Source organism: Cetorhinus maximus, chromosome 3 (assembly GCF_964194155.1).
Source record: "Cetorhinus maximus chromosome 3, sCetMax3.hap1.1, whole genome shotgun sequence".
Taxonomy (NCBI): domain Eukaryota; kingdom Metazoa; phylum Chordata; class Chondrichthyes; order Lamniformes; family Cetorhinidae; genus Cetorhinus; species Cetorhinus maximus.
In genome coordinates, this window is record NC_135881.1 from 28307170 (window position 1) to 28330117 (window position 22948).

Genomic DNA, 22948 nt, shown 5'->3' on the forward strand with positions numbered 1-22948 from the left:
CAGCCTTACAAGTTAAGAGTCTAGAACAGATGCTTTTGGGAGGGTCGAGGGGATGAAGAAGATGAATATTGCTATTGTCTGACGCTCTTGCCCATCATTACCACAACTGAAACTCCAGTGTGGTGGCCTGGAACCTCCATGACTAAAGGCAAATACCTCAGCAAAATTGAATGTCATAGAATCAAAAATCATAGAATGTTACAGCACAGAAAGAGGCCATTTGGTCCATTATGTCCATGCCAGCTCTTTGCAAGAGCAACTCACCTAGTCCCAATCCCCTGTCTTTTCCCCATAGCCCTGCAAATTTTTCCTCTTCAGATAATTATTCAATCCTCTTTTGAATGCCTAATTAAATCTGCCTCCACCACATTCTCGGGTGGTACATTCTGCATCATGATCATTTGCTCCTTGGATACATCTCATCCAACCCTGGTGACTTATCAACTTTAAGTGCAGCCAGCCTCCAATACCACCTCTTTAACAATTTTTAGCCCATCTCAACTACCTACACTTTCACAGTGACTGGGGCAACTTCTTCTTCAGATGCAAAGTACTCATGTAGCTTCCCAGCCATACACCCTGCCTCCATGCATAAATCGCCATTTTGGTCTCTAATCAGCCCCATTCCTCCTTCTTTTTCCACCGTTTTACTACTAATGATGATAATCAGAGCATAGCAGGAAGGGACAGAGCATACAAATTTAAGAGTATGCAAGAAGATAAGGCCAGAGTTAGCAAAATTAGTAAAAAGGCAGAACTAAAGGCTCTGTATCTGCGCATAGCATTCATAACCAAGTGGATCAATTGAGAGCTCAAACAGAAATAGATATGTATGACCTGATAGCCATTATAGAGACCTGACTACAAGAATATTTAAGGGTACCTGGCATTTCAGAAGGACAGGAAGCTGAAAAATGATGGTGGGATAGCTCTGTCAATTAAAGATGACATTAGTATAAGCATGAGAGATGACCTTAGTTCTAAAGATCAAGATGTAGAATCAGTTGGATAGAGATAAGAAATAGCAAAGGTACGAAGTCAGTTATGGGAGTAATTCATAGGTCCCTAACAGTAACTACACTGTAGCCCAGAGTACACAGGAAGAAATAATAGGGGCTTGTAAGAAAGGTACTGCAATAATCATGGGTGTTTTTAATCGACATCTAGAATGGATGAATCGGATTGGCAAATGTAGCCTGGAAGTTCACAGAGTTCACAGTATTTCTGGGAGAATATCTTAGAACAGCAAGTTCTACAGCCAACCAGAGAACAGGTTATTCTAGACCTGGAATGTGCAATAAGACAGGACTAATTAATGGCCTCATAGTGAAGGATCATGATTGATACCATGATTGAGTTCTGCATTCGATGTGAAAGCGTGAAGAGCGAGTCTAAGACAAGTATTTCAATCTTAAATGAAGATAATTAAAGGGTATGAAGGCAGCACTGGCTAAAATGAACTGGGAGATTAGGTTAAAGGGCAGGACAGCAGAGGTGCAGTGTTAGATACGTAAGGAGATGTTTCATAACACTCAGCAAAGATTCATTCCGGTGAGAAAGAAAGACATTAGGAGAAGGATACACCAGCCGTGGCTAATCAAGGTAGTTAAAGGAATTACCAAACTAAAAGACAAAGGGCGGAATCATCCCAGATTTGCACTAAGTGTGATAGCAGGTGGGAAAATGGACGTTTTACCTTCCGGCCGCAATGCTGGTCTTTCACACCCTATCATCCCAATCCCGCCTCACTGATTATGCATTCTCATGAAACACACCTTTTCAATGGCAGGCAGGCTCCAATTCATCGATGGCGCTTCAACACACCAGGCACCATGTTTAAAGTGCAGCCGCGTGTACAACATTCAGGGCTTCCAGCCCACAACTGCTGCAAAGAAGACAAGGCCCCGAAAGGCAAGAAGACTGCAGCCCCCCGGTTTAATGATGCATCCCTCAAGTGCTTTTTGAACACAGTAGAAGCCCGCTGTGATGTCCTCTACCCCCGCTCTAGGGAAGACCAGCAAGCAAGGTCACTAATCCAGCATGGGAGGCAGTGGCAGCAGTGGTCAGCGCCAATGCCCTGCAAAAGAGGACAACCACCCACTGCCACAACAGGATGCATGGTCCCATCCGTTCCGCCAGGGTAAGTCACTCTTCTCATCACTCTCAATTCACACACTCACAAACCCATCACACATCCATAGGGATCTCACACCTCAAGGGACAACACCATTAATTCTCACACACACCCTCGCATCTTCTTCAGGCTCATACCATCTGGAACAATTATCCTCATACCATCCATGTCTTCCACGAATGCACAAACATTCCATGCAGTGCCATGTGTCCTGCTCACACACTCTCCGTTTGTTTTCTTGCAGGAGAAGCTGGCTCACAACAATAGGGAGAGGTCCCAGACCGGGGCTGCAGTGACCCACATTAGGCCCCTCATTCACTTCCAGGAGTGCTGACTGGTGAGGATGTGGACCATGCCTGTGGCGATGTTTAAGTCGGTGGCAAAGACCCTCGTGAGGATCCTGCACCACATCATCCCTCTGTCAATGCAACTGTGAGTGCTCTCTCTCCTGCTTTTGACTCTGCTGATATTTCTTTTATTCATTCACGGGATGTGGGCTTCGCTGGCTGGGCCAGCATTTATTGACCATCCCTAGTTGCCCTTCAGAAGGTGGTGTTGAGCTGCCTTCTTGAACCACCGCAGTCCATGTGGTGTGGGTACACCCACAGTGCTGTTAGGAAGGGAGTTCCAGGATTTTGACCCAGCGACAGTGAAGGAACGGCGATATATTTCCAAGTCAGGATGGTGAGTGGCTTGGAGGAGAACTTGCAGGTGATGATGCTCCCATCTATCTGCTGCCCTTGACCTCCTAGGTGGTAGTGGTCATGGGTTTGGAAGGTGCCGTTGAAGGAGCCTAGGTGAATTTCTGCAATAATTCTCTCCACTTTGGCTCATAGGGAGTTCTGGCAAGTGACCAACACCCTCAGCCAGCCATTCCCTCTGCTCCATCCATATTCTCACCTCCAGTCAAGAGGACACCTCCTCCATTGAAGAGCTGGAATTAAGCAGCCTTGAAGGCCCGTCTCAGCGCTTCTCACACCGTCCACCAGCGCAGAAACACACACCTCGGTGGGACCAAGATCTAGAGCAGGCTCAGGTTCACAATCTGGTGGTCACCGCATGAACACGTGTTTGCAGCAGGAGGAGGCAGGTTCAGCCGAGCTCCCCGCCACTTAGAGGACTGCTGGGGAACAGGCATCTGTGAGGTCCTTGTCAGCTGACTGTGGATTTGACCTTGCAACTCACCCTGGAGAGTAAGCAGAAGGCACAGTTGGAAGCCCTCAACAGAATGCCTCACTAGTTGGAGGAGTGCATCCACCTGCTCTCTGATGAAGTGGTGCGCATGTGCACGTATGGATGTCTCCATGGCGAGGATGGCGGACACCATGGAGACCCTGGTCCAGCAGAATGCGGACATGTGCGCAGACCTGTACTCCATCATGGTAGCCATGGGTGAGTTCCTGCAGTGGAAATGCGAGAGGGAAATGGGGCACTTGACGTCCCCCCAGGTGCTCCTTCCCCTCAAGGTTCCCCATAGTTCAGAAACTGAACTGGACTGGCCATATAAATACTGTGGCTACAAGAACAGGTCAGAGGCTAGGAATCCTGCGACGTGTAACTCACCTCCTGACTCCGCAAAGCCTGTCCACCATCTACAAGGCACAAGACAGGAGTGCAATGGAATACCCCCCACTTGCCTGGATGAGTGCAGTTCCCAGAACGCTCAAGAAGCTTGACACCATCCAGGACAAAGCAGCCCGACTGATTGGCATCACATCCACAAACATTCACTCCCTCCACCACCGACGCACATTAGCAGCAGTGTGTACCATCTACAAGATGCACTGCAGGAATTCACCAAGGCTTCTTCGACAGCACCTTCCAAACCCACGATCACTACCATCTAGGTCAAGGGCAGCAGACACATGGGAACACCACCACCTGAAAGTTCCCCTCCAAGCCACTCACCATCCTGACTTGGAGATATATCGCTGTTCCTTCACTGTCGCTGGGTCAAAATCCTGGAACTCCCTTCCTAACAGCACTCTGGGTGTACCTATGCAGTGGTTCAAGGAGGCAGCTCACCACCACCTTCTCAAGGGCAAACAGGGATGGGCAATAAATGCTGGCCCAGCCAGTGAAGCCCACATCCCATGAATTAATAAAAAAAGCTGCCGCACAGAGGGATTTGGGGGTCCTTGTGCATGAATCACAAAAAGCTAATATTCACATTCAACAGGTAATAGGGAAGGCAAATGGAATGTTGGCCTTTATTTTAAAGGGAATGGAGTATGAAAATAGGGAAGCCTTGCTAAAACTATACAAGGCACTAGTTAGACCACACCTAGAATACTGTGAACAGTTTTGGTCCCCTTATCTAAAGAAAGATATACTGGCATTGGAGGCAGTCCAGAGAAGGTTCACTAGGTTGATCCCGGGTGTGAAGGGATTTTCTTATGAGGAGAGGTTGAGTCCGTTGGGCCTGTACTCATTGGAGTTTAGAAGAATGAAAGGCGACCTTATTGAAACATATAAGACTATTAGGGAACTTGATAGGGTAGATGCTAAGAGGTTATTTCTCCTTGTGGGAGAGTCTAGGAGCAGAGGGCATAATCTCAGAGTAAGGGGTCACCTATTTAAGACAGAGATGAGGAGGAATTTCTTCTCTCAGAGTGAATCTGTGGAATTCTTTACCACAGAGGGTGGTAATAGAGACTGGGTCGTTAAGTATATTCAAGGCTGCGACAGACAGATTTTTAATCAGTAAGGGAATCAAGGGTTATGGGGAAACAGCAGGAAAGTGGAATTGAGGATTATCAGATCAGCTATGATCTCATTGAACAGCGGAAAAGAATTAATGGACTGAATGGCCTACTTCTGCTCCTCCGTCTTATGGTCTTATGGATGAAGGGACCGAATGTATGGTAGCTAAATTTGCCAATAACACCAAGATGGGTTGGAGAGTAGGTTGTGAAGAGGTCACAAAGAGTCTGGAAAGGGATATAGAAGACATTGAGTGACCGGGCAGAAATTTGGCAGATGGGGTATAATGTGGAAAAATGTGAACGTTTACACTTTGGCAGGATGAATAGAAAAGAATATATTAGTTAAATGGAGACAGATTGCAGAGCTCATTGGTACAGAGGTATCTGAATGCCCTGGTACATGAATCACAAAAAGTTGGTACAGCAAGTGATTAGGGATGAAAATGGAATGCTGTCATTTATTGCAAGGAGAATGGAATATAAAAGTAGGGATATTTTGTTACAGTTGTAGAGAGCATTGGTGAGACCACACCTGGACTAATGTGTACAGATTTAGTCTCCTTACTTAAGAAAGGATTTAATTACATTAGAAGCAGTTCAAAGGTTCACTCGACTGATTCCTGAGATGAAAGGGTTATCTTATGAGGAAAGGTAGGACAGCTTGGGACTAAAATAACGTCCAAAAAGACTACACAAAAGTTCAGATTCATTTGACCTCACCACCTCTAGGTCTGTGTTCTCACTTTCTACTAAAAACAGCCACACATTGAGCCATACTGGCCTGCTGCAGGCACGGATAGATATTTATAGAGCTGCATTAAATAATAATGAAGCTGGGATTTTATAGGATCCACATCAGTACTTCAGGGATGACAATCAGTTAATACTGTGAACAGCACCAAAGTGAGACCTTGTAAAATATTCCATTTTCAGGATAGAATTTTTTTCCTCTAACGATTGTAATTTATCGACAGTTGTTATATTTAGAGAACTCAATACTGGTTCTAATTTCTTTTCACTCAAAATGGATTGCTAAATCTCAGAAGTGATTTCTTCAGTCTCAGTTCCATCAATTACTGGTCGCTGTCCATTGGTCCAATGGCATCTTGATTAGGCCATCTCATGAGCTTTGTTATGGCTTGTTAGTCCAATTCCAGAGATGCACTTGTGACCAAATGTTGCACAGGCGAATTTAAAGTTTATTGTTTGTTTCTTGGTTTCCAATAGGCCTTTCTCTTTTTTTCATTTTTTTGATCTGCACCATGTTGTCTCAGAATGTATCTGGCCCACCGAACGGCATTTTCTTTCTATTCGTTCACGGGATGTGGGCTTTGCTGGCTGGGCCAGCATTTATTGACCATCCCTAGTTGTCCTTGAGAAGTCACCATCTGACTGTAAATAGTAAGCTGCTCCCAGAATTCCAGATTTATTTCTCGGTTTTTTATAACATCTTCACAATCTTTCAACTGTTCTCCACAGGAACATCTGCCAACTTTCCACCATCAGAAGCCAATTATGCCTAGGCCATCTTAAGATGAGGTTTTATCAGAATAGTCTTGCTTCCTTGTCTAGGGGAGGTGGTGGTGTAGTGGTAATGTCACTGGACTAGTAATCTAGAGGCCCAGGCTAATGCTCTTGGGGGGCAAACCCACCATGGCAGCCGGTGGAATTTAAATTCAGTTAATATATCTGGAATTATAAAGCTAGTCTCAGTAACAATGACCATGAAATCATTGTTGTAGAAACCCATCTGGTTCACTGATGCCCTTTAGGGAAGGAAATCTACTATCCTTACCTGGCATACATATGACTTTGGACCCACAGCAATATGGCTAGCTCCTAACTGCCCTCTGAAACAGCCTTGCAAGCCACCCAGCTGGACGCTACGAAGCCTACAAAAAGGAATGAAACCGGATAGATCACAGTAATCCTCATTACCATCATCTGGGGGCTTTTTGTCAAAATTGAGAGAGCTGCCTCGCAGACAAGGCAAGCTACAACCCAACATATTCATACTCACAAAATTAAACCTTCGAGACAATGTTCCAGATGCCATCATCACCACCCCTGGGACAGACCCACCAGAGATGGCAACACAGTGGCATATAGTTGGGAGGGATTTGCCCCGGGTGTTCTCAACATCGACTCCAGACCCATGAAGCCTCATGGCATCAGGTCAAACATGGGCAAGGAAATCTCCTGCTGATTACAATGTACCACTCTCCCTCAGCTGATGAATCAGTGCTCCTCCATGTTGAACACCACTTGGAGGAAGCACTGAGGGTGGAAAGGACGTAGAATGTACTCTAAGTGGGAGACTTCAATGTCCATCACCAAGAGTGGCTCGGTAGCACCACTACTGACTGAGCTGGCCGAATCCTAAAGGACATAGCTGCTAGACTGGTTGTGCGGCAGATGGTGAGGGAACCAACCGATCTACCTGTCACAGATGCATCTGTCCATGACAGCACTGGTAGAAGTAACCACTGCACAGTCCTTGTGGAGACCAAGTCCCACCTTCACATTGAGGATAGCCTCCGTTGTGTTTTGTGGCACTACCACTGTGCTAAATGGGATAGATTTTGAACAGATCTATCAGCTCAAAACTGGATAGCCATGAGTTGCTGTGGGTCATCGGCAGCAGCAACATTGAAACCACAATCTGTAACCTCATCGCCCGGCATATCCCCCACTCTACCATTACCATCAAACTGGGGGATCAACACTGGTTCAATGAAGAGTGCAGGAGGACATTCCAAGACCAGCACCAGGTGTACCTAAAAATGAGGAGTAAACCTGGTGAAGCTATAACACTGGACTACTTGCATGACAAACAGTGAAAGCAGCAAGTGATAGACAGAGCTAAGCAATCCCACAACCAATGGATCAGATCTAAGCTCTACAATCCTGTCACATCCAGTCGTGAATGGTGTTGGACAGTTAAACAACTAACTGGAGGAGGATGCTCCACAAATATCCCCATCCTCAATGATGGGGGAACCCAGCACATCTGTGCAAAGGGTAAGGCTGAAGCATTTGCAACAGTCTTCAGACAGAAATGCCGTGTAGATGATCCATCTCTGCCTCCTCCTGAGGTCCCAAGCATCTCAGATGCCAGTCTTCAGCCAATTCGATTCACTCCACGTGACATCAAGAAACGGCTGAAGGCACTGGATACTGCTATGAACCCTGACAACATTCCAGCAATAGTACTGAAACCTTGTGCTCCAGAACTAGCTGAGCCCTTAGCCAAGCTCTTCCACTACAGGTACAGCACTGCCAACTTCACGGAACTGTGCAAAAATGCCAAGGTATGTCCTGTCAACAAAGAGCAGGACAAATCAACCTCGCCAATTAGCACCCCGTCAGTCTGCTCTCGATCATCAGTAAAGTGATGGAAGAAGTCGTCAACAGAAACAACGTGCTCGCTGACACCCAGTTTGGGTTTCTCTAGGGCCTCAGCTCCTGACCTCATTACAGCCTTGGTTCAAACATGGACAGAAGAGCTGAACTCCAGAGGTAAGAGTGACTGCCCTTGACATCAGGGCCGCATCTGACTGAGTGTGGCATCAAGGAGCTGTAGCAAAACTGGAGTCAATGGGAATCAGGGGGAAAACTCTCCGCTGGTTGAAGTCATACCTAGCACAAAGGAAGATGGTTGTGATTGCTGGAGGTCAGTCATCTCAGCTCCAGGACATCACAGTAGGAGTTCCTCAGGGTAGTGTCCTAGGCCTAACTATCTTATCTGAACGATGTTCAGCACCATTCACGACTCCTCAAATGCTGAAGAGGTCCATGCTCATGTGCAACAAGACCTGAACAACATTCAGGCTTGGGCTGATAAGTGTCAAGTAACGTTCGCGCTACACAAGTGCCAGGCAATGACCATCTCCAACGAGGGAGAATCTAACTATCAGCCCTTGACATCCAATGGCATTACCATCACTGAATCCCCCATTATCAACATCCTGGGGGGTTACCATTGATCAGCAACTGAACTGGAACAGCCATATAAATACTGTGGTTACAACAGCAGGTCAGAGGCTGAGAATTCCGTGGAGAGTAACTTGCCTCTTGATTCCCAAAAGCCTGTCTGTCTACACTCGAGCAAGGTTCAAGTCAGGAGTGTGATGCAATATTCTGTATTTGCCTGGATGAGTGCAGCTCCAACACTCAAGAAGCTCGACACCATCTAGGAGAAGGTAGCATGCTTGATTGGCACCCCATCCACCATCTTCAACATTCACTCCCTCCACCACCAACGCACAGTGCCGTCTACAAGACACACTGCAGCAACTCACCAAGACTTATTCATCAGCACCTTCCAAACCAGCAACCTTTACCAATAAAAGGACAAGGGCAGCAGATAAAGTGGAAACAGAATTACTGCCTTACGCATGCTAAGATTGCCCATGATTTTCAGTCCATGCCTCTTATATGTTTTCCCAGATAGACTAAAGCTGAACAGACCTTTGTCATGTCGATTAACAAATATTTTTTTAAAAAGATGTTTGTCTTCACAAAGCTGAAGGATATCAGTACTGAGAAATGGCCCCTTTCCCATTTCCAGCACACTGGAGATGAACTTGGGCCATATTGTACTTGCAGCGTGATATGAGTTTCAGATGGCAGCTGTTGTTTCCTTGTGCCAATTTAAATACTGACGTGTCTAGGAAATTAATGCTCTCCTGGTGTGTTGTGGCTTTAAGTTTAATGAAGGGGTGATGATTATTGAGGATACTGATGAATTCTTCTAATTCTGCTTCTGTGTGAGTGCGAATTCCCCATAAGTCACCGCAAATACAGAAGGTAATGTTACTACATGACTGCACCACCTAACAAAGGACTTTATGAGAATGAAAAAGGAATCACTGAAAACCTAAAAGCAGCTCCAGAAAATCAAAACATAGCCCTTGAGAAAATCTCAAAAGACCTCGAAAAGAAAAGTATTTTGACATTTGCTGCACTTCAAAATGATTCACTACATGTCTTGAAATGTTTCTGAGAGGTGCAATTGGGTGCAACTTAAATGCAAGTCCTTCTTTTTGGGCAGAGTTTTCCCCCCGTTGTGGCGGGGGGGGGGGGAATCAGGAGCGGGCGCGCAGAGGCTCGCCTCTGATCGAGGCCCCCAATTAAGGCCAGCCCAGCGTGACGTCTGCAAGGAAGCGCTATGCACTCCCTGTGCAGGCAGGGGGGATTCCCTAAGCATAGAGTGCACTCTTTTGCGCACGCGCACGAAAGAGCGCACACATCTCCTTGAGGCTAAGTGCTGCCTCAGGGAGATCGGCTCTACAATAAAAAATCTGAAAAATAGACAAAAAAAATTTCCCTGACATGTCCCCTCTTGTGATACTGTCACATGAGTTGAGACATGTCCGTCACTTTTAAATACACTTTAATTACATTTTTTAAAACCTACATGAAACCTCATCCCGCCCGTGGATGAGGTTTCATGCTTTTTCCAATGCCCGCCAGGGCTCCTGGCCTGCCCGCCAACTTTAAGGTTGGACGGGCAGGTCCATTAATTAGTTTAACGACTTTGTCAATGGCCTCAATTGGCCATTGACAGGTCGGCCGGCCCGCAGCAGATTCTGCTGAGGCCCACCTACCTGAAAATTGAAATGGGGCGGGGTGACGTCGGGAGTTCCGCCCAACATCATCCCACGACATTTTACGCGTCGGTGAGCGGGCCCCGCCCCCTGCTCGCCGACTGGGAAATCTTGGCCTTTGACCTTTTCATTTTTAACTTGCATTCTCTGGTATTTTATCTCTTCACCATTGTGAACAACTTGCCTGAATAAACCTTAATAGTCCCCTTTCATGACCTCAAATCTTCAATTGGATCACAGTGAAATCTCTTCATATTCAAAAGTGAACAAGCCCGACTTGCGTCATTTTCACAGGTAACTGCAACCCAGAACGATCTTAGATGCACATGTCAGTATTCTCTCAAGATAGTAAGTGACTAGGACAACATGCACGGTTTGCATATCCACTTGTTACCGCCAGTACTATCAGCACAACCCGGCCACACTCAGCAAACCAGCGCAAAAGATTGGTAAGTTTAAACGTATATGAGTTATGGCCAAAACTATTCCACTCATGTTTTTTGCAGTCTTTTACACTGTTTCAAGATTCAATTTGCCCAAATCAGGCTCTGCCCACAAGACTAACCATACAGCCGGTCGAACTTGCACAATTCCACTGATTGTGCTGGTTTGGGAAGCCGCTTCAAATTGTTATGTTCTGAAGCTCACAGGTACATTTAGTACTACCAGCAGATACGTTTTAAAAAGCTTATCACATCAATCAAAGAATATTATATTTAATTAGAAACTGCCTATCGTATACCGATTAAATTATTAAATGCTTCAATATAGTTTTTTTTTAATAACTTGCATTGATTTTAAATCAAGTGACTCACAGATGGAGGAAAGACTTAACACCCTTATTAAAAATGCTTATTTTAAGTGATATACCCATTTCCAGCTGAATAAGTAAAACTGCACCAGATTACCACTCTTAGATTCATCAAGAATATCTTTTAATGGAAGAAAACAAAATGAAACAATTTTTTTTTCTCTTACGATGCCCAACTGTGTTGGTTTTATAAAAGATTTTACATTTGCGACTATGCAAATGAATTTTAATGAAAACTTAAATTGCTACCTAACCAATCACGTTTTGGGTGCGACATTTTGGATGCAACTCTACCCTACAGAATTACACGTGACTGTCACAAAGTTTTATTTAGTTGCTGGTCATGAGGAGCCATTACTGCTTTGGAGAAAACAGTCAGCATTCCTGACTCCTCAGCTAAAGCACTGGCTTTGCTTGTCAGTACATTCAGATGTTACCTGAAAATCTAAAGACCTTGTGATCTCAATTTATTACCAAAATGCCTTTGTTGATTCTGTCCAAGTCCAATTGGACACTCATTCCATACGTGCACGGATGGCTTGACCTTCTTCAAGTTAGGCTTACTGGCTTTCCCGTGCTAACAGATCTGTGATTGGTCTGGCGGAATTTGTATTTTGCCGGCTACTCAGCTCATAAACGGGCCAATCCTACGTGACAAGGAGCATTTAAACTGAGTGACCATAAACTATTATTTAGTGGCGCGGCCTGATTGCACACTCTACTTTGAACGCTGAAAAATCTCTGAAGCCAATTCAAATTTCATTCTTTTCTGTCATATAAAAAAGAGCCTCCATTTATATTTCACTACCTCAGGGCAGCCCAAAGTGCTTCACAGCCAATGAAGCACTTTTGAAGTGTAGCCGCAGTTGCAATGTTGGAAATTTCAAATATTTCAATAATTTTATGCTTCACATGTTGCAACCTTAGTGACAATGAGGCACAGCCCCTGAAACATAACAGATGCTCGATAGAAAAAGAGCTTTTCCAAAAGGTAAGCATTCTATTTAATGAGTACCTCTGAGGGACAGCTCCTGTAGGATAGCCCGGAGACGCTGAAGATCGGTGGGTGAAACTTCGTATTTGTATACGTCTATCACCGTGACCAGCTGACACCTCCCGAATATTCCATCTGCAAAACAAGAAGAGGAAGATTCCTGAATAATTGCTCAGAAGTCTGAAAATTTCTCACTACAAAATATACGTAAAAAAGGTGGTCAGGAGGGTGGAACTGAACACGTTCACTCCACTAAACAAATGAGAGAACTTTTAGATTTAAAGTGATATATCTTTCCTGTGCTGGGCTACAGAGCACAGTGATGAAAAAGTTTCATGGTGACATTGCTATGCTACGCCATGTTCGTATTCAAAATCAAACACGGCCAGAATCATAGAATGGTTATAGCACAGAAGGCAGCCATTTGGCCCATTCCGTCCGTGCCAGCCCTCTGGAAGAACTTTTCTAGTACTCCACCCCGCCTTTTCCCCATAGCCCTGCAATTTTTTTCACATCGGATGATTATCCAATTCTCATTTGAAGGCTCAGTTGAACCTGCCTCCACCATGCTCTCAGGCAGAGCATCGCAAATATTAACCAGATGCTGTATGGAAAAGGTTTTCCTCATGTTACTGGAGCTTCTTTTGCCAATCATCTTAAATCTGTTTCCTTTGGCTCTCAATCCTTCGACCAACAGGAGCGGTTTCTCCCTACATATTCTGTCCAGACCCCTCATGATTCTGAAAACCTCTATTAAATCTCCTCTGAATCTTCTCTTCTCCAAGGAGCTAAACATGAATCATTTAAATTTGAAAATACAATGAGTGGCACTAGGAGATGATCAATATACTAGTCACAAAGGGAATTACAACTTATTCGTGACTGTCATTTTCATGAGCTATGGGCCGAGGGCAATTCTGGAACGTTAATTGTCTCTCTGTTTCTCCTATCTGTTTCTAAAGCAATAAAAACAAATACTGCGGACAATAGAAATCAGAAATAAAAGCAGAAAATGTTGGAACACTCAGCAGGTCAGGCAGCATCTGTAGTGAAGCCATGTTAACATATCAGGTTGATGATCTTTTGTCAAATTGGTTTAGTACAATGTTTATGTCAATACATGCTCAAATGTTGCATGCATGATTGAGAAATATAATAAATGCAGCCTGTAGAAAAACAGAAATACTGCTACTAGATGTGTGCAGCAGATTGAAGTATGAATACACAGTGTCAACAAATGCTGGGCAAAAGAAATAGCCTTGCATTCAGATAATGTACTTCATGGTCTCTTAATACCCCAAAGTACTTTTGAACCCAAGTACTATTGAAGTGTCGTTGCTATTGTAATCTAGGAAACGCGGTAGTCCGAGGTAAAACAGCAATGCGATAGTGACAAGATCACCTGTTTTCGTGATTTTGGTTAAGGGATAAATATTGGCTAGAGGACCACCATTGATGGGAGAGCTACCACAAGCAATAAAACAGATGATAAACAGATAAAAAGCCTGCAACCCCGATCATGTTCCAGCTGAGATCTTCAATGTTATGGGGCTTTTGCTCACATCAAGACTTAATGCACTCATCTTATAGATTTGGGTGGAAAAAGAACTACCCCCCATCTAATTCAGGAATGCAACAATTGTAACTACCTTCAAGGATTGAGATAGATCATGCAGTGGAAACTATTAAGGTACTTCCCTCTTGTCCATAGCAGGGAAATCCTGACTCACATTCTCCTGAATCGCCTACTTCCTGTGGCTATAATAAAATCGTCCCAGAGAGACAGTGTGGCTTTAGACTGAGAAACCTCTGAGACGATATTTGTTACCAGACAAACCCAAGAAAAATGTCGAGAACAACTCTTCAATGATTTCATCGACCTGACCAAAGCATTTGACTCAGTAAATCGCGAGGCTCAGTGGACAATGCTCCAAAGATTTGGATGTCCGAGAAATTTCATCAGAATCCTGTAATTGCTTCATGATGATATGACTACAACTGTCTTGAGTGGGAGATCTGAAAGAGGTGCCTTCAAAATCCGGACCAGAATCAAGCAAGGCTGTGTGATAGCCCTCATTCTGCTCACAATCCACCTGACAGTGGATAGTCACATCATTAATGATGAACTCTCCTCCGGTATCAATATTAAACTCTTTAATGGTAGCATAATGGTAATATCATTGGACTAGTAACCCAGAGGCCTAGGCTAATGCTGTGGGGATATGGGTTTAACCCACCATGGCAGCTGGTGGTATTTAAGTTCAGTTAATAAAATCTGGAATTGAATATTGTTCATTCATACATGCCTTCCAAACCCAAGACCACTACCAAGTGGAAGGACAAGGGCAGCAGATAGATGGAAATACTACCACCTGGAAGTTCCCCTCCAAGCCACTCACCATCCTGATTTGGAAATATATCACTGTTCCTTCACTGTCGCTGGGTCAAAATCCTGGAACTCCCTTCCTAACAGCACTCTGGGTATACCTACACCACATGGACTGCAGCGATTCAAGAAGGCAGCTCACCACCAGCTTCTCAAGGGCAATTAGACATGGGCAATAAATTCTGACTCTCAGATCCCATGAATGAATAAAATATTCAAACCTAGGGGATTGTTGTCACAACTACATATTCACATACAAAAGCACACGAGGAGGAGATAGGAAAGAAAAGGGTTTCCCAACTAGAAATAATTTAAAACATGAAAAAACAAAGATATAGATACTAATTCACATGCATGTCAGAGTCCAGAATGTCACAGTCCAGTCACTTCAGAGTTAAAGTTCAAGTGGGCTCAGCTGGCTGAAAGCAGGTGTTGCCAAATTCCTTCAAATTTGGTGATGACGCAGCAAGATGAGGTTGTTATCCAGAGACTCGGTCCGCTCTACAGGCAATGGCAGGAATCTTCCAGAGAACAGGGCTTTGAGAAGGTTTAGACATGAGGCAGGCTTTGTTGTCAGCCTGGAGTCCTGCTTTGGTGTTGACAGGCTGGATGTTAACAGCAGACTGTCCTGGGAGTCCAGGAATGTAACATTAAAACTTTCCAAAGGCCAAAGGAGCTTAGGTCCATAGAACCATAGAAAAGTTACAGCACAGAAGGAGGCCATTCGGCCCATCTTGTCCATGCCAACCCGAGGACACCCAGGTGCTCTTTCTAATCCCTCTTTTCTGCACCCGACCCATAGCCCTGCAGCTTACAGCACTTAAGGTGCAGATCCAGGTACTTTTTAAAAGAGTTTAAAGTTTCTGCCTCTACTACCAACTTGGGCAGCGAATTCCAGACACCCACTACCCTCTGCGTAAAAAAGTGCTTCCTCATGTCCCCCTTACACCTTCAGCCACTTATCTTGAATCTATGTCTCCTGGTTCTAGAATTCTCCATTGAGGGAAACAATTTTATCCTGTCCACTCTATCTATTCCCCTCATAATTTTGTACACCTCAATCAAGTCACCTCTCAGTCATGGTCATGTGGTGTTGTCCACTGATGAGTCAGTTTCAGGTTAACAATCAGTTTCTATGGTCAAAATCTATTGTTCACCTTTGGAGATATGCGGCTATTAATGCCTCCACAGGTATAACAAGTTTTGATGGCTCACTCTTTGTTATAAGTCCAGCCTGGGGAGACAGACCATCTGCCGCTCCCTTGTTTCATTGATTGTAATGGGTCCACATAATGATTCTATAAGGATGAGGGTTAAGCCTTTGTGCTGTAATTATTGTTGGAAATTTCCAGAACTGTAGCCAACTTGAAAATCATGTGATCTGTAGCATCCATATTTTTTGGTAAAGCCCATTTTTAAATATGCAGAAAGTAAGGTTTAATTTACACAGTTTATGATCTCTTTCATGTCTTATGGACATGACACAGGTCTGGCCTACATATAACTTCTAACTGACCTCTGAAATGGCCTAGCAAGCCACTCAGTTTAAGGGCAGTGAGGGATGGGCATCAAATGCTACCCCTGCCAGTGATGCCCAGACCCCTTAAAAAAATAGAAAAGAACCTCAGTCACCTCCATGCCAAAACTAAACTGCCCACCACAGACGCTACATAATTTACAGTTTGTGGATGACTGCAGTGTCATCGCCCATTCTGCACCAGATATGTAAGCCGTTCTTGATCTCTTCAACTTTACATACAAGAAACTCAGCCTGTCCTTGAATGTTGCCAAGACAAAATTTGTATGTCTGGTCAACCAAATATTCCACTTCCCATATATGTTGAAGGAGAGACTCTGGGAGATATTGAGCGCCTCCAATGCCTTGGTAGCCACTGCTCTCAATAGGACACCACTGAAAAGGAGATCCAACACTGGATCAGCTGCCAACTAGGCTTTCTACAAATAAGGCAGTGAGTATTTGACAACAAATACCTCCATAAGTCAACAAAAGCCCTAGTGTACAGAGCAGTTGTCATCGCCACAATCTTGTACCGCAGTGAGACCTGAACTGTGCATCGGTGGCACATAAGGGCACTAGAGAAATTCCATCAGAAGTGTCTCTGCAGCAGCCGTCCTGATTCAATGGAAGGACCGTCAAACAAACGCTAGTGTCCTTCTTCAAGCCAGCTCCACAAATCGCGGCAAAATTCATGCAAAATCAACTTCAATGGACTGGACACTATGTCCAGATGTCAAAAAACTCCTGCTACCAGCTCCTGTTTTCTCAACTCTCAAATGGCCAGTGATCCAGGGAGAGACAAGTATAATGTTCAAAGACACTGTGAAGCTCTCCTTGAAGCACAACGGCATTGGTATTCATGACTGCGAGGAACTTGCTACCTACCTGTTAGAGTTGATTTCCCAGGCAACTTTTCTTGGTGGAAACACTGAACTTTATTTACAAGACAGCAGCAGCAGCTACATGTGTGCATCTAACTCTATAACTAAAGAAGAACTCTCTCCTAGAGGTTCCCCGCACTGCTAAATGGTTGGTTAAGAGATCATGTGATCTTACAACACAGGATTATTCTTAAAGCTACAGTCCTATGTTTATCAAAACAATAATTACTGCATTCCTTCCCCTTTAACTTTTCTGTACATTTTGTATTTACAAGGATATTTATCTCATGACATTACAATATTTACACAGGTCATGAAATTACAAGTTCAGTCTTTCAGGTGGTTTCCTAACCTGTGTGGAATGTCATAACTCCACGACTTCCAATTCTTTGAGAGGAACCACATTCTCTGGAACCGCATTAATACCAGGTACTTCTTAACTGATCCACATGCTTATGGATGATCTGGCCCTCCACTTCAACGTGGTACGACGTAGAAACATGGTTCCAAGAAAAGGACCGATGTAATCCGTGTGCAATCTCACCCAGGGCCTACCAGGCCACTCCCATGGGTGTAGTGGGGCTGCCACTGGCAACTTTTGTAGCTGTTGGCATTGCACACAGTGTTTAACCACCTTCTCAATATCGCCATCCATTCCCAGCCACCAAAAATAACTTTGCGCTATCATCTTCATTCTTAAGGTTCCCAGGTGGGCACTGTGTAATGCTACTAAGAGTGGTTCCCTTCCTTGTGAAGGAACTACTACCCGTGCACCCTATAATAGAATACCATTTTGACTGCTCATCTCGTATCATCGGTTGAAACATGGCTTCAATTCATCAGAGGCTGGTTCCTGGGATCATCCATGTAACACTTGGTCTCGCATGTGAGACAAAACTGGATCACGATTCATCCAGTTTCTTATCTGCCTGGCACAGGCTGGTGAGGAATCCAGGAAATTCATCACTAATATTAGCTCTTGGGGAATTGGGACATGGTCCTTATTCTCTTGCAAAGGAAGGTGACTTAAGGCATCAACATTGGCTATATGAATCCCTGGTCTATGCACAAAGGTGTATTCATACGCCACTAAAATTAGGGCCCATCTTTGAATTTGTGCAGAAGCTATGGGAGGGACAGCCTTTTCCTCACTAAACAGGCCCAAAAGTGGTTTGAAGTCTGATAGTATCATGAAGTGTCACCCATGCACATATTGGTGGAATTTAATTACACCAAAAGTAATCGACAGACCTTCCTTTTCGATCTGAGAATATCCTTTCTCAGCTGTAGTAAGTGTCATAGCCAATTGGCCTCTCTGTACTGTCGCCCATCTTGTGAGATAGTACCATTCCCATTCCATAAGGGGACACATCGCAAGTTAACACCAATTCTTTTGTCAGGTCATAGTGCACTAACAAATCTGAAGAGTGCAAGAGTTGTTTTACTTTCATGAAGGCTTCTTCTTGGGGTGGCTTCCAAACCCAATGCTGGTTTTCCTTTAGCAGTGAATAGAATATAGAGGGGCTAGAACCGTTAGCAAATTTGGTAGAACTCAACCATAATAATAATAATCAATCATTCCTAAAAATGATTTAAGTTCAGAGATGGTCTTAGGTGCAGGTGCCTCTCTGATTGTTTTAACCTTCTCTTCAATAGGGTGTAACCCTTGGGCATCTAGCTGGTGGCCCAAATAAATGACTTCACTTGCCTGAAAAGCGCATTTTTCCTTCTTTAGGCACACTCCTGCTTCTAAAATCATTTCAGGGCTTCCTCTAGATTAGCCAAGTGTTCCATTTCCATGAATCCAGTTATTAGTACATCATTCAGGTAGACCACAACTTGAGGTAGTCCTTGTAGCGATCTCTCCATCATCCTCTGAAAATTGGCACAGGCCAAAGAAACACCAAGGGGCAGGTGTGTGTATTGATACAACCTTTTGTGGGTGCTTATGGTCGCAAGTGCTCGGGAAGCATTGTCCAGTTCCAGTTGCTGATACACGTGACCCATGTCAAGTTTTGTTGTCCCTCCTACTAGTTTGGCGTAGAGGTCTTCAATCTTGGGAATAGAGTACCTGTCCAGTTTGGCTGCTTTGTTGACCGTTAGTTATAGTCCCCACAGATCCGGACGGTCTGATCCGGTTTTAGGCAGGGACTATGGGTGCTACCCACTCTGAGAACTGAACCAGTTTTATGACACGCAGCCTCTCTAGCCGGTTCAACTCAGGGTCAACCTTCTCTCTCAGGGCGTATGGCACCAGTCTTGCTTTAAAGAAGCGAGGAGTTGCTTCTGAGTCCACATAAATCTTGGCCTGTAGGCCTTTGATTTTCCCCAGTTCATCCTTGAAGACGGTGTCATTTTTTTTAGCAGTTCTATCAGTCCTCCTGCTCGCAACCTGAAACTGAAACTGAACCCGCGCTAGTTTAATTTAATCTCTTTCAACCAATCACTTCCTAGAAGGCTTGGTCCTTCACCTTCTACCACCATCACTGGTAGTTGTGCTGTTTGGTGTCTATAATAAACAGCTACTCTGGTGATATTTTTTACCTGGGTTTCTTTGCCTGTATACGCTTTCAACTTGGCAGAGGTTTGTTCCAAATTTAATTGTTGAGCACCTTTATTTAAATATCTGAAAGTGTGCTCACCAACTACAGTGGTAGAGGCGCCAGTGTCTACTTCCATTTTTAAGGGTTTATCATTCAATTGCAATGTGACAGTATTGTCAGAATTGGTTGTTTCTGGCTCTTCCACATTATATACTTCATTGGACTTCATTTGTTGCCTGGGGAAGCCTGTTTTAATCTCGTTTTGCAATGTTTCAATATGTGCCCGCTTTTGTGACAAAAATAACACTCCACCCTTTTAAATTGCCAATCGTTAGGAGTGTGATTGTTTCCACGTCGATAACAATTAGTTTTCAAAATTGCTGCTAAGCTGTTTCCTCTAAATATCTGTTAGCGGCGGCGGCTATTCCCCGCTTTGCGGCGGAGCCCTGGCTTTTCGTTGACCATTCCCGCCCAACTAGGAAATCGACGTCATCTTGAACACCTTGAATCAATAGTGCTTTCCATCACAAGCGCTATTTCTAACCCTTTCTTAAAATCAAGATCCATTTCAGCCAGCAATCTTCTCTGAATAGCATCCTCTTGCACGCCACAGACTAAAAGATCCCTGAGCATGTCATTCAGGGTTTCACCAAAATCACAATATTGCGTTAGTTGTTTTAATTTCACCACGTACGTAGCCATGGTCTGCCCTGGAGCTCTATTCCGTGAATTGAACCTGAACCTCTGCATTGTGACTGAGGGCTTGGGCTGGAAATGTCCCTTAATGAGGTCTACTAATTCACTAAAGGTCTTCAAATCGGGGCACTGGGGGCCGTCAAGCTTCGATTTAAAACTGTAGGTCTTTCTCCCACAAATACTCAGGAGAATCGCTCTCCTCTTTTCCTCCCCATAATTTTGTTGGCTTTAATGTAGAACGCAAGACGTTCTATATATTAAGACCAGTCATCAATAAGGCGAATGCACATTGGGATACAGGGTAATTTGATAAGGTGGATTCAAAATTGGCTTAGTTGTAGGAGACAGAGGGTGATGAAAGGAGGATGCTTTAGTGACTGAAAGCCAGTGTCCAGTGGCGTACCACAGGGATCTGTGCTGGGTCCCCTATTATTCGTCATTTATATAAACGACTTAGATGAATATGTGGGGGGTATGATTAGTAAGTTTGCGGATGACACAAAGATTGGCCGGGTGGTTAACAGTGAGATTGAGTGTCTTGGGCTACAGGAAGATATAGACTGGATGGTCAAATGGGCAGATAAGTGGCAGATAAGAATTTAACCCTGAAAAGTGTGAGGTGCTACACTTAGGAAGGAGTAATTTGACAAGGAAGTATTCAATGAATGGCATGACACTAGGAAGTTCTGAGGAACAAAGGGAACATGGCGTGTGTGTCCATAGATCTCTGAAGGTGGAGGGGCATGTTAGTGGGGTGGTGAAAAAGGCATACGGGACACTTGCCTTTATCAATCGAGGCATAGATTACAAAAGTAGGGAGGTCATGTTGGAGTTGTATAGAACCTTGGTGAGGCCACAGCTAGAGTACTGTGTGCAGTTCTGGTCACCACCTTATAGGAAGGATGTGATTGAACTGGAGGGGGTGCAGAGGAGATTCACAAGGATGTTGCCTGGGATGAAACATTTAAGTTATGAAGAGAGGCTGGATAGACTTGGGTTGTTTTCGTTGGAGCAGAGAAGACTGATGGGTGACCTGATTGAGGTGTACAAGATTATCAGGGGCATGGACAGGGTGGATAGGGAGCAGCTGTTCCCCTTAGTTGAAGGGTCAGTCACGAGGGGACATAAGTTTAAGGTGAGGGGCAGGAGCTTTAGGGGGGATGTGAGGAAAAACTTTTTTTACCCAGAGGGTGGTGACGGTCTGAAATGCGCTGCCTGGGAGGGTGGAGGAGGCGGGTTGCCTCACATCCTTTAAAAAATACCTGGATGAGCACTTGGCACGTCATAACATTCAAGGCTATGGGCCAAGTGCTGGTAAATGGGATTAGGTAGGTAGGTCAGGTGTTTCTCACGTGTCTGTGCAGACTCGATGGGCCGAAGGGCCTCTTCTGCACTGTGTGATTCTGTGATTCTGTCTGTGGCTGGTTCAATGGGATCAATTCTGCCAAACTGTGGCATCTCGGATGAGTATATCTTCTTTTCTCGAGAAGGTGGTGGTGAGCTGCCTTCTTGAACTGCTGCAGTCCATGTAGTGTAGGTACACCCACAGTGCTGTTAGGAAGGGAGTTCCAGGATTTGGACTCAGCGACAGTGAAGGAACTGCGATATATTTCTAAGTCAGGATGGTGAGTGGCTTGGAGGGGAACTTCCAGGTGGTGGCGCTCCCATCTATCTGCTGCCCTTGTCCTTCTAGATGGTAGTGGTCGCGGGTTTGGAAGGTGCCATCCAAGGAGCCTTGGTGAATTCCTGCAGAGCATCTTGTAGATTAGACACACTGCTGCTACTGTGCGTCAGTGGTGGAGGGAGTGAATGTTTGTGGATGTGGTGCCAATCAAGTGGGCTGCTTTGTCCTGGATGATGTCAAGCTTGTTGAGTGTTGTGGGAGCTGCACTCATCCAGGCAAGTGGAGAGTATTCCATCACACTCCTGACTTGTGCCTTGTAGATGCTGGACAGGCCTTGGGGGGGTCAAGAGGTGAGTTACTCATCGTACGATTCCTAGCCTCTGACCTGCTCTTGTAGCCACAGTATTTAGATGGCTAGTCCAGTTCAGTTTCTGTAATTTTTGTAATTATGTAATTTTGGGACTTCTTTTGCTGCAGGTGGAATCTTGGTTCCTCGAGATGAGTGAATAGACCAGAAGCAGCAAGTGAATCATTTCCATTCAAAGCCACCTAGTTTGTGCTCTGATCGTCTGAGAGACTTTCCATAGACCTCCTGTCAAAGTGAATCCAGAGGAGAAAGGGGGAAATTGAAAAGTGGATGCAAAGAATGCAAGATGGGAATGACTAGTGTAAAAAGGTGGACAGTTAAATCCAGCACAGAAGGCTTAAAACTTTGATGCAACTTACCTGACAGAGATCAGGTAATTTAAAAAAACCTCTTCCAACCTCTTTTTCAATGACACAACCCAAATTGGCTGTAGTGTTTCCTGCTCCATCAGAAGGACTTCATTGGTTTTAAAGCACTTTCAGATGTCTGGTGGTCATGAAAGGCACTACATCGATATAGAAACATAGAAAATGGGAGCAGGAGTAGGTCATTCGGCCCTTTGAGTCTGCTCCACCATTCAATATGATCATGGCTGATCCACTATCTCAACCCCATTCTCCTGCTCTATCCCCGTACCCTTGATACCTTTGGAGTCTAGAAATCTTTCTATTTCCTTCTT

At 44.5% G+C, this 22948-nt stretch overlaps 1 protein-coding gene across 2 annotated transcripts in view; it reads right to left on the reverse strand.

Moving 5' to 3' along the window:
• ptprn2 (protein tyrosine phosphatase receptor type N2) overlaps positions 1-22948 on the reverse strand; it is a 1029555-nt gene that overhangs the window by 717562 nt on the left and 289045 nt on the right. For both annotated transcript variants that reach the window (XM_078537232.1, XM_078537231.1), the window contains exon 3: positions 12275-12388. In XM_078537232.1, the coding sequence (XP_078393358.1) occupies positions 12275-12388 (114 nt within the window). The remainder of the gene's footprint in view (positions 1-12274; positions 12389-22948) is intronic.